The 13,252-nt window shown below is 40.8% G+C and overlaps 1 protein-coding gene across 1 annotated transcript in view; it reads right to left on the minus strand.

The window, feature by feature from the left end:
• ERBB4 (erb-b2 receptor tyrosine kinase 4) overlaps window positions 1-13,252 on the minus strand; it is a 337,006-nt gene that overhangs the window by 114,465 nt on the left and 209,289 nt on the right. Inside the window, exons 15-16 of the mRNA XM_014257738.2 lie at window positions 12,153-12,307; window positions 6,218-6,262 (exon numbers count right to left, since the gene is read on the minus strand). Coding sequence (XP_014113213.1) covers window positions 6,218-6,262; window positions 12,153-12,307 — 200 coding nt within the window. The remainder of the gene's footprint in view (window positions 1-6,217; window positions 6,263-12,152; window positions 12,308-13,252) is intronic.

The following is a 13,252-nucleotide window of genomic DNA, read 5'->3' on the forward strand; positions in this document are numbered from 1 at the left end:
TTTCCCACCCTGTTGCTTTACATCATGGAAAAAAAAAATATAGTAAGATTCAGTAATTTGGTCTGATGGCTTGATTTCTTAATGCTTCTGGTTTACTTTTTTACTGGTTACTGGTTTTTGTGGCAATGCTTCCACCTTTGGTAAATGCTGAGGCACAGCTTCCCACACATAGCAGCAAAGTCAGGACTTTGTTAATTCCTTGAAACCTACAGCTTAAAGGTTATAATTAAAATATTATCATTAATGATTAAACAGCTTGTTTAATTATTTTAACTCGTTTACCATTGTGTTTGCTACACACTTATAAAGGATCAAATTGAACACTGGTATTTCCATTCCTGGAAAAACAAATGAAAAGATACTGACAGATAACTATATTATCATCATTAACAAGTTATCTTCTAGTTTTGATCCAACGCTGGGAAAGCTCTTGCAATTTAACTGAGAAGTAAACAGACATTTTGCTGTGTAAAACAAACAAAAAAAGGTAAAGTCAATGTGCAAATTCTCATCTTCATTACATGTTCTAGGCTCCATCATTCCAGAAAACCGGTGTTAAACAAGCAATGAAAATCAAATGTGGCAGGGGGAATGTGTGCTGCTCTAAAGAACCCCAGCCAAGAGTTTCCCATTTCATGCAGGAATTGCAGCTCCTTCACACCTCAGTAAGGTCACAAGGAGTAAGCCAGATTGCAGAGAATTAAGCCTGGGCTGGGCTCTCAACTCAAATACATTTGTCATGTAAATTTTTTCGACTAAGAAAGAGTGACAAATCCTACATTGCACAAGTAGATTGGAAGTAAGACCATGAGCTTTAGTTCTGACTTTTTATATTTTAAATATTAATGAATTATTAAGAAACCATTCACTGAGGTTTAAACTAACCCTATATCTTCCATATTTCTAAAGCTCGACAAATGTATATTTAATAGTAGATAATTAATTTATAACAACATTAAATCTAAATTAAACCCTTATTTCCTGCCATGAGAAATAACTCATTGGAGAGTGGTGAGAATATACTGTTGCTTTATAATAAGGTCACTTCTCCATGGCACAATTTTATTTCTGCACTGTATATTATTTGTGTAGCCAAATCAATAGACACAACACAAGGGTGATGAGGAACAAAAGCAATGACCTCTGCAATGGCACTGTGTGTTGCTTTCCACTTCTAACAAACCATTTATTAATTTGCATTTCCTATTGCTTCTTTTCTTCCAGCAGTGGCCTATCACACTTGGCCTTTATCACTCATCATTTTTTCTGCTCATAGTTTCAGTAAAGATAATTTAGTCAGTTTTCCAAACAAAGAATTTTTCTACCAAAAATGAGCACAGTTGCTGAGAAACTTGGTCAATGAGTACCAACAGTATCAAGATCCTGCAAGAGTTTATTGCTCACATCCTACTCCTTGTATAACAAACTTCTAGATTTCTGACCTTACTCTATCCTACGCTCTCTCAACAGAATCCTCAGACTACTGCAGCCACAGAACAGATTTTAAACAGCGTTGTGTGAGAATTGCTTCCTGTTCTTTCACTCTCCCAAACTTAAATTTATTTCTAATTTTTAGCAGCATTTAGAAGCACTGAGTCCTTCCATACCATGAGTCCATGCCAGCCACACCTGCTGGGCAAAGCAGATGAAACACAGACCCTCAGTGATCACAGTCAGATCTTTCTGAACGTGGTACAGAACAGAAGCTTTAACATAATGAGTGGTTTATTAACTGTGGTCAGACCTCAAACTGAAAGACAGAGGACAGGTATGAGGAAGAAATTCTTCCCTGTGAGGGTGGTGAGTCCCTGGCACAGGTTGCCCAGAGAAGCTGTGGCTGCTCCATCCCTGGAAGAGTTCAAGGCCAGGTTGGATGGAGTTTGGAGCAGTCTGGGATAGTGGAAGGTGTCCTGGTTTATGGCAGGGGAAGCTGGAACTGGGTGAGCTGTAAGGTCCTTTCCAATGCAAACCATTCTAGGATTCTATCTGTACAACAGGAAAGAAAGAAGGAATACCCACCTACACCCTTTCACAAGAAGACCAGTCTTAAAATGTGGAAGTGGTAAAAAAATGGAGGAGGTCACAAGATCACTTCAGTGACTTTCATTCATGTCACAGGGGAACTCCAAATGTACTCCTCCTAAAGCTCCAGGCAGGGAAATGCCATGGAAAGAATTAAAGTATCCTCAGCAAAGGTCTGGCTTCAGAACCAGTTCAGTAGAGGCAAGTTCTCCCACAGAACTGGGATTTCTCTATCAATCTCTTTCATCAACCTGACAGGAGGTTGTAGCCAGGTGGGGGTCAGTGTCCTTGGAACCAGCAGTGGGACAAGAGGACACAGGGGAGGTTTAGGTTGGGCATTCAGAAGTTCTTCACAGAAAGGGTGAATGGGCTGCCTGGGGAGAGTCACCAGCCCCAGAAGTGTTTAAGAAAAGACTGGACGTGGCACTCAGTGCCAAGGTCTTGTTGACATGGTGGTGTTAGGTCATAGGTTGGACCTGATGATCTCAAAGGTGTTTCCAACCTAGCTCATTCTGTGAGTCAGTGAATTTGTCCTGTTTGATGATGTGTAAGATCTATGCAACCCACAGAGGAAGGATCTGAAACTATTTTTCTAGTCTGGATTCTTAAAAAGTATACCTGTTTCTTCAACTGCTCTGCTCTGATGCAGCTTCTGAAAGCTCCATATTAAGAGTCCCTCGAGAGCAGCATCTTTTACCAACCAAGTAACATAGCTTAGCTGGTACTCCCAGATCTCATTTTCCCTCTTATTTTATACAGAGATCCTCTGCCCCTCCAGAACAACTATAATTATTCTATAAAAACAGAGAGCATATGGAGTGCTTTCCTCCAAGCAATGAAGCTGTGAAAGCCATGAACATAAGCAATTTAATAGAGGTGGTTTCCCTTCCCCACCAACTACTGAGAGCTGCTGTGAAATTCTGCTGAAGTCACACTGTGACAGGGTACAAAATAGCTATGAAAGGATTTGCCTGCATTACACAGGGCTTACTGTTAATTAGCTCTTGTACACATAGGCAGTAGATAAAACCAGCTTTTTGTTGTTGTTGTTGTTGTTGTTGTTGTTGTTGTTGAGGAAGTGATGATTTGTTGAGAGGACATCCTTTTTGGATACAAAACTAGCAATAGGGTTGTAATTAGAGTTAACATCTACACAACATTCTACTTAAGCACTTGACAATATTGGGCCTGGCTAATTAGTTTCTGTTAGTTAAAAGGGAAATGTAAATGAAATTTTCTTGGGGCATAAACAGAGACACCAGCTCACTCAGACCAGGAACATCAGTGCTGGTGCTGGTTCTTTCTTATCATATCCAACATATGTTCCTGATCACATCTTTAGATAGGCAATCTCACACGCAGCAGAAAAAAGAAACTTCACCACTCCCCCTTTGATCATCTCTCCTAGCATTAAGGTGAATGAAGCCTAGCAAGGATAAATCAATTAGAATTCATACTTTAGGTAAACACTATGTCCACAGACTCACTCCAATAACTGCACTGGCCAAACCTTCCTGGTGAACTTGAAAGGAACCAGCCTTTCCTGACTGTCTAGAATATTTTCTTAATGAACAGCAGAGCATTACTTTTACAGTTTTTGAATCATCCTTTCAGACAACAGTAATCCCAATTTGGGAGCGGACACACTCATCTTTTTGCTGATTGTTGCAGAATATGCTGGAATGTGCTATTGTGTGCTATTCCAACCACAAAAAAACACTGAATGCAACTGCCAGAAAGTAGCAAGAGGAGGAGTAGCACTGTAATAAGAGGAAGGAAAGGAAGATGGATAATTCCTTTGGGCATTCTGTGAAATTCCAGCCTTCTTCTGCTTTCCATCTTTGCTTCAGCAATTTCTAGGAAAGGCTGGTATGGAAAGTGGAACCACAACTAAAGCCCTGCAGGAATAATCCATACATGAAGCTGCATGAGGAGCTGTTCTTTTGGACAGAGCTCTATTGAACTTAAAGATTAAAAAAAAGCCAAGACCAACCAATGCAGAAGGAAACTCATTGCCAAAAGTCAGGTTGTTTTCCCACAAACTTGGAAGGACTAAAGATAAGCAGGAAAACTGAAGTTTCACCAGTCATTTGGAAAGCAAGCCATGTGATGCACATCTGATTCATCTTTATTAAACATGACACAAAGAATTCCTTTGCTATTCTAGCAGACTCTTACAAAAGCCCTCAAGTCAATGGATCATGGCATAAACAATTTGCAAAGTAAAAAACTGGAAAGAGAAGCAACACTGCTATGAAAATGGAAATAGGAGAAGATGAGGAATGTCTTGTTTGGGTTAAAGCCCTACTCTCACTTTCAGCTGCCTGAACAGCAGAAAACCTTGTCCCCTTCTACTCACTGATAATTCACGTCAATGGAAAGAAGTCAATTGATAAGGGTAAGACTGATTATTAATTAATTTAAGATTTATAAGTCTCAGGAGGGTGCACAATTGTTAAAGGGACATGAAGAAGGTTCTGTCTAAAGTTAAACACATCCATTTTGGATTAACAACCCTACTGTAACAAAAAGTGTCATTTTGCCACTGCGGTTTTGCCCATTTTCAGCCCAAACAGAATAAACCATTTTCACAATTAAATTAAAAAAACAAAAAAACAACAACACAATTTCACAAATCTGATATGGAGGTATGAAGTTTCCTTCTTTGCCTTGAAAGTGAAAGAATACATACTGACATTTAAACACAGTACAGTAATTTTCCTAAAATAAATTCAGCAAGGCTGAAACAATAAGCAAAAAAATATCCATCAGATCCAAAGGGAACAGGAAACATTTGAGGGCCTTCCCCCCCCAGACTGAATGGAGCAGGAGTAATAACAATTATTATTATTATTATTATTATTATTATTATTATTATTATTTCTGTAGTTGTACTTTGAGTAAAGTTGATGAAATTAGGACCCTTAAAACTGGGGCAGCTCTGTTTGGATGAGACCATCTGAAAATGAGGCCCCACAGAAGTATCCCAAAACTGGACATCCCAGATCAGAAAGATTAAAACAAAACATTGAAATATTGAAAAATTCATCCTCTGTTGCTTATTCATTAGCTAATGAATTAAGTCAGGCCTGATACTGATTTAATAAACAAATGTACCATTTGATAGCATTTATGATGCACTGTTTTTCAAGTCCAAAGATGTTCTCCCTCATAAGCTGGAAATAGGCATATTCACATTATGTACACAATTAGGAAGGAAAGTCAGCCTTAAAACCTTTTGAAAAGGACAAGAAAAAAACTCAGATTGAAACCTTTAATGAGGTGGGTTTGATTTGATTTATGCATTTTTCATCTAGTCTTAACTCAGGAGAGTAATCCCAAAGCCTAGAAGTCATATTAACCAATTTGAGTTTAAGAATGAACAAATTCAATGGCAATGTAGGGCTTTCATGAAAAAGAATGCAGAATAAAGTCTACATCAATTTGTTTCAGTTGTCATGACTGAAAAATAAAAGTGCTGCAAGGCTAGAATTTTTATTTTAAACAGAAAATGAAAAAGAAAAAACACCAAATAATAGTTTTATGTGAATTAAGGAAGAAATTTGGTTTGGCCAAAACATTTACTTTTTCAAGGGAAGGCGTTTGTTTGATTTAAAATTCTGTTTTAAACAAAACAATAAAAAAAAACCCCAAAAGCAAACAAACAAAAAAAATAATAAAGAGAAAACAAGTGAATTCCAATTTTACCAGAATTTTCACCATCTAATAGAATTTAATCTGGAAACATGAGTGTCTACAGGAAATTTCAGGAATTTAATCTTTATTGATTTAAGCTAAAGATAAAGCCAATTAATAAAGGTATATTCTAAATGAGCAGAATATTTAGTTGGCTTTCAAACAGAACAGCAAATTTGGATGTAGAGAGGCAGACCTCCCTCAAGGACAAGCTGCACTCTCCCCACAAGGCGGGTTTGGGCTCAAAGTGGATAATATGACATTCCTGTGGCGGGTAGGGGGTGAAGGATGGGGTGGGGATGTTACCTAGCGTGCTGTGGCAGAGTGGACTGCCGTGTCCATGGATAGAAAATGCAGTCATGACTAGCGGGGCCTCTACACCTGCAGGCAATTACAGAACAAACCGCGTCACTGCCGCGCCCCAGGACATGCACACTCATGCGCCCTTGTCCACACGTGAGGGATGGAGACACACAGGCAGCCAGCACCCAGCCAGTACCTATCCATCAGCCCAATGCAGTCCTCCAGGTGGGGCCCTATGCACCTGCAGCACATCCAAAGTGGAAACGGGGAGAGAAAGAGAGACATCTGTTATTTATTTACGCGCCCAACGAGCGGGAATCCCCTTTGCGTTCTTAATTCGGGCTCTTCTTCCCTCTCTAAGAGAGGCCTATGACACCAAATATGACACTTTCTATGACACCAAAAAAATTATAGCTTGTGATGAGAGGAGCAATGATAGCAGCAGCACTCTGAGGCAGGCCATTTCTTGGCTCAAACAACACTTAAGGCAGGTTTCACCTGTGTACGTGGGAGTCCTGACAACAGAGTTGCTTTCCCTGCGTGCTTTTATGAGTCATCAAACCAGTGATTACTGCACAAAAGCTGTTCATTTACAAGTTGAGACTTCCAGGAGCACAAGCCAGAATTTGCTTTTCTTTCTGTAATTGATGCAATTGTTCATTCTGTTCTAAGCTCCCAGCCGGGGCAACTGCAGAAATATTTTGGAAGCTGAGTATACTTTTTAACAGGGAAGCTCAAGGATCAACTTCCAGCAACAAAAACCACAGCAAAATGGTGTCTGCTGATTCAGATATTTTATTCTGCTTTCCTTAGGTGCTGCCAAAAGTCCTCCACCTGCACAATCAGCAGGTACTCACCAAAGGCATTGGAAATGCAAGGAATCACTAAGTGCAGCACCACTGAAACACAACCAGGGAAAAGAGTCTGCAGAACATGGGCATGTGTGCATTTCCCTTGCCCCCATGAAGAGCAGGACTGGTTTCCTGGTCCTCTGTGTTCAAACAGCAAGTCAAATACACATTTACACAGCAGTCAGGATTCTCAGACACCTAAAGCTGAGCTTTTAGGGTTAAAACAACCTGACCCCCTTCAGTGCTTCGTGCTAGCCATGGGGAGTATCTAGCCCTTGGCATTTAAGGAAACCAAACCATTTATTTCAACTCTTTAACAAGATCTCAGAGCCATTTTATTAAAAGACCCTTTGGCTGTACATCTACTACAGGCAGGAGAGGTGATCTGACACATCAGTAGACTGCAACTTACTTCTGTTGAGGCATTTTAAATTTAAGGTGTGATCCCCAACTCTTTTAAAGTTTGCTGTTTTTCAGATTGGCTTTGATGGAAGGATATGCATGTTAAAAAAAATCTGAGAGTTCAAATAGGCTCCCATGAGATCTTTCTTCTTCACCATGACTTGCAACTCATAGCCTTTGCTGCATTTAAATTGGTATCACTCTGCCATTATAAAATGAAGTCGGTGAATTCAATTTCCCCATACCTGCTCATCGGGGAGAGCAGACCAAGTAAGCCTCACCCTGTGTTTGTTTACTCGAATTTTTATTTTTACATAAGACATTTACTCTGATATGCAAACACAAACTGGAAGGATTTCCTCAATGACTGCTTCCTCCAGCATATGCGCAGACATAAAAAAGATACGTTAAATATCCAGATGATTCATAAATGTAAGGGGTTGATTCAAACAAAGTTCAAAAACTTAGTAGAGAGAACTTTTGGAATTTCAGCTGTCCTGGGCATCAGGGCTTTGGAATTCAGGACTGTCTGAATTTTAACCCATGTCAAACACATCCAATGTTTCTTCCTTTCATGGCATTCTCAGCAATTTGGGGAAAACAAGCTCAGCAATGAAGGAGGCTGAAGAATCGCTCAGATTGTCCATTTCCTGCCATTCCAAGAAAAGCTGAGCTCAGACTCTTGCTATAAACAAAAAAAAGGGCATCTTCAAATTAGAAGTCTGAGAGCCTGCTACTAGTTTAGAGCAGTGGCAGGCTGACATCAAGAGCCTGTTGTCTCGGAGTCACTTCCCACGGACGTTTGGAGAATGGGATTGAATCCAAACCTGTACTCTTCAGACCTCACCCAGTGCACGTTGAAGTCTCATTGATTTTTATTTCAAATTGTAATCTTCTTCAGTGGACTTGGCTTCCCCAGAGAGAAAACTCTGTCCAGGTGCAATTCCATTACTCCTGGTTGAGCAGTTCCCAGTTTCCTCCCTGATTACATGCAAGGAAGTACAGCACCGTGTGAGTCATGGCAATATTTATTAACAGGGTATTTTGTACCACCAAATCATCAGGTATTTTTCCCCAGGAAGGAACTCCCTTCATTTCAGGCTTTTTTTGACCCTTATAAGCCTGACACAATCATACATCACACTGGTAACCCCGTTCATACCCAGTGTTCCTTCTGCTTGGAGTCTGGATGATAGTCTCTTTTCCAAGTTGGCTCTGTAAAATGAACTGGTTAATTGATACATGCCAATTTATTAATGATATATTTAGTACCTTACAAAAGTTCAATACAGCTTATCCAGAAAATTACACTTGGAGCTCATCCTAGCTTAACAGATAATCATCCTCTGAAAGGAAATGTGGGGTTTTGAAAATTGCAGTAAAAACAGCTTTTTTTTTTTTTTTTTTTTTTTCCAGAAACAACCCAGAAATATTGTCATTTATCAATTTTTTTTTTTTTAAGAATGAATGGTGGGGTCTTAACTGCTCAGATATGGGGTAGAAAAGCTGTTCCTTGCCAAATGAATTCTCAAAAATCTTGGTCACTGGAAACAAACAAAACTGATTTTACAGTGGTATAAATGGATTATCTCTGGGCAGGAGAAAACCTTTTTTGTGGTGTTCACCCAGCTATTGTTATGGATAAAGTCAGACAACTCTACCCAAGGGCTGCTGAGATAACAGGTGAGACTGAGATAACAGGTGAGATGAATTCATGGTGAGAGGAACAAAATTGAACTGGAGCAGGGGCTAGGAGGAAATTTTGCAAAACAAAAGAGGAACAGTTTTTTCTTATCCAGAGTGTGTTTGCAATATTCTTTCACCTGGAATCCAAACTTTCTTCCTCAAAATAAACCTAAGATTTAGAGGTAACAAGTTGCTTCTGCCCTCAAATCCCTTCAGGGCCACACACTCTTGCTAGAGCTCCCCTGACTTCTCTGGTCATGGCTTGGAAGGAAAAGTGCATTTTGGTGAGGAGTGATGCCCTCCCTTCAAAAAGCTGTGGGACAAAACACGTTTGTAGGAAGAGAGGAGGTGTCCAGTGAGATCTCCCATTTGTGTCCTGCCCAGCAAGGATGCAGGCTGTCACTTGCTATTGTGTAATTAGTATTTTATTCCTGTGGAAGTGTTCAGTTTTGGCCAGCTCTGCAAGGAGAGGTGCCAAACGCTTTCCAACTCTCTCGAATTAAATGGGATAGCTGTCCCACATGCCTCAGATCTGCTCCAAACTGGCTTCAAGTAGCTGATACTTATCCCAGGGATGCAAGGAGCACAGTTGTTGCACCCAAAGAAGTCACAGTTTGATAGTTCTTCTGGTCAATGCAAGATCATTAACAGGGCTGGATAATTACACACCTATTTAGAGAAACAGTCCTTACACTTGAATGAGGGAGGAGAATGGTGCTAGCAAACCTCACTAAAGCAGTCCTCTGCAAATGCTGAGATGGAATTTGTGGCAAAATACAGGAAACAGAGGTGGGACAGATCCTTCCTTGGTGACAACTGGGGGGGATGAGTGGAAACATCATGTGAGAACTAATAATCTGTTTTATCAAGCAGCCTGACTCATAGAGAGCAGCACTGCAGGAATGAGGTAATACCATACTGGGAAGCATTGCTCTGCAGCAGCTCAACCCTTTTTGATGGGTATTCCAGCTGTACTGAGAGGGCACTGCTTTTATTCCAGCACTTGATGTGGCAGCCAGGAGAACAGATGTGCGGGATGAAGCAGAATCACGTTTTCTCTCTACCTTTCAGCCATGAGCCAAATAGCAAGCTGTGTTCTCTCCACAACCTATTTATTTCAGTGAAGAATCATGACTGAGGGGAATTTAAATGCTACTTTCCAAAGGAAGGGTATGAAACTAGAGAATTCAGCCTTGAAGGAGGGGAGGAGAGAGTAACTGGTTTCCTTTCTCTCTGTGGGCAGATTCAGCCCCTGACAATGCTGGCAAGAAGATGGACAACCTGCAAACCCCAAACATCTTGGACAGTCATTAATAGCTTCATTAACATAATCACATGCCACAAAGTCTCCAAGAGCACTAAAAAGAGAATAGTAAGCTATGCTTACCCATTGCTGGGGGGAAGAGAGCATTGTTTTTCTAAAGGATAAAAAAATACCTAAGAATAGACACATCAGCTCTTTAATAAGAGGGCAAAGATTTCCACAGGGAATAGTATTAGTGTCATGGAAAAGGGATAAGTCCTCATCTGGGAGATAATCACACCTTTGTACATGTAACTGGGGGAGAGACCTTTGGTCCTTTTACTTGTCCTTTCTCTGGGGATGGGCACACAGTGGCACATTCTTTCACCTAATCAGGAGGAGAAAATAGAAAAGAGGGAAAACTGGAAGTCCAAGGATTAAAAGGACGACATCACTCGCCATAAGGGAGCCCTGTGTCAGCAACAGCTGCCAAGGAATACTGCCAAGGTCAGCTAGAACTGCCTAGTGCCCTTCATGTTTGTCTGTGAGCTAGAAAGACACATTTTCAGCACAAGACATAAACACTTCCCTGCTCCATCCAGGCAGATAAAAATAAACAACCACTTGCAAAATACGAGTGCCTGTGGAGAAGTGGGAAGGCATGGGGAACCTTCTGCTCCCTTCCTGGTCTAGGAGAAACACAGTTGGGCCACAAACACTGGAAGTAACTGGGTCAGTTAGAACTCCTCAGGAAGGAGGAGGGATGGGAAGAAATGTTGCTCCCTGGAAGCCAGGAGAGCTGCAAGGCACTTCCTATGCTGGGCAGACAGTAAATCCACCACACATCTGTGGTCTTGTCAGATTAAATCAGCACTGGCACCTTCTCCACCTATGAAAGCCAGGACCAGAGCTTCTAGAGTGAGCTCATCTTTTAATATCTTATCTTCTTACCCTCTTCTTATTTTTCTTATTGCATAACTGATTTAAAGGGGCTGGAGGGGAGACAAATCTGTAACAGATCCTGGCTGTGTCTCTGTGATCTCCCTCTCATTTCCCTAATGGCTCTATTGTAATTAGATTTGCAAAACCAGCAAAAGGTCTCATTTTGAATGGCAACAGCTGTTGACATCAAGATTACATTGAATAATTTACTGGTTTAATTTTAGCTGCTAAACAATAAGAGCCTCTTGTCAAAGATTATTTCACTGGCTGATGTTTTCTCTTTTTCCCATTGCTGCCTCCTCCTCTCTTTGCATGCTGGACAATCTGAATTGCCCCATGGAAAAGGCAGTAATAACTTACATGGCCTGTGCAAAACTATAGGTGTGTGTGTGTGACTATTGTTGTTGTGTGACACAGGTGGTTAATTCTGGCTCAGATCCATGGGCTGCATTATTCCAAGTGTAACAAACTATTCTGGGCACTTTGACAGGACTCCAGAAATGGATGCTCAGTCTCAAGGTTCCTGTACAAAGTCTGGTTTCAAACTGTGTGCATCAGTCCCTGTAGGAGAAGGAGAGCAGTAACATTTTTGTCTCACAGTACTGCTGCAGGCTGAGTTCACCAATACCAAGTAGCAGAGATTCTTTTAAGGAGCAAATACTAAAAATAAAATCATTTTACAGGTCTAAAAATAAGTGAAAGGGCAGCATTTGCTACAAACCAGTGCAGAAGGAAAGCTGAGAGCATTGCTGTGCAAAGTTCATCTCTGTGGTCTTCAAAAGGGTTTTTTTGTGATAAGCTGTTGGGCGTTCATGACTAAAACCTGAACGCCATGAGAGACCTGAAAATCAAAGGTTAAATTCCTGCTGCACTCTCGCTTTTCAGGAGTGGGACAAGTGCTTTACTAGGCCAAACCAACTAGATACAAAATATATATATATATAAAGCACCCTGTGCTACAAGCAGTAGATGGACAGGATGGCTCCCTGCCCAGAGCTTGCACTCACCCCTGGGTGCAGTTTGGGTGACACGGATGGCACTCCCGGTCCTCATCGGCGTACTTGAAAATGAAGCTGTTGGCCCCCTGCAAGCCATCAGGACATTTTTCCACACAATTTGGACCATCCTTAAAATGGAAACACTTTGTGCAGTGGTCAGGACCCTGGAGAGCGTGGAAGAAAGAAATGCAGTGCATTGAAGTTACTCTGTCCTTTCCTGCTGTGCTAGGATTGCATTGGCACTCACTCAGCAATAACTGCAGCAGCTTCTCTTCCCAAGGAACAGTGAATTACCTGCATGGTTCCAGCCTCTGCTAAGGAGCAGCAGACACATAAATCCTGCTGCTTTTGGCCATTAACTGCTTCTGTAGAGTGCAGGACTAAATACCAGCCTCTAGAGGAGCTTCTTGGTATTATTGGTGTGCTTAATACAATGAAGTCAGTGCCCACTTTAAAGCTACATTATTCAGTACTGAACCACCTTTGCAAAGCCCTTCAGTGGCATCTCCTGCTTCTGCACTCCAGATCTATTTTCCACAAGCATTCTGCACATGGCATCTGGTCACAGCAAGGCTGAAGGACTACAAGGTCTCCTTCTTCTTAATACACATGAAGACCAAATTGTTAAGGACAACAAACCAAGACTCCTGGACAATGTAGAAGTAAAACTTTAAAGCTGTGATGATAAGCCACTGTGTAACTAAATCTGGTTTTCAGGTTGAGAATTGGCCTAGGATTTTATGTCCACAAGCCCTGCTACAAATCCAAATTTCCCTGATGAGCTGAACACTTGAAACATTAGCTTCTTGCCTTATGGCTGTATTGCAGAAAAACACAGTACTGTAAGAAAAATTATGATGCCTTTATTTTAAGTGATAGAAATAAAGAAATAAATGGGTTTTATTTTCTCGATTATGAAGAGCCTAAAATACAAGTCCTCATTTCCAGCATACTTGTGACTTTTAATCTTGGCAATACACAGAAGACTAGAAGAAAGAGACAACTTCTATCTCCCAAATGAGCAATAACCTTTGAAAGAAAAGTTACTGGCCATTATAAAGGTGAGAAGGAGTTAACAATCATTTAAGAGGAATGAAAAATGTTATCTA

The sequence above is a fragment of the Pseudopodoces humilis genome, chromosome 8 (genome assembly GCF_049639895.1).
Source record: "Pseudopodoces humilis isolate 2021_Gansu_Grassland_sample_001 chromosome 8, ASM4963989v1, whole genome shotgun sequence".
Classification (NCBI taxonomy): domain Eukaryota; kingdom Metazoa; phylum Chordata; class Aves; order Passeriformes; family Paridae; genus Pseudopodoces; species Pseudopodoces humilis.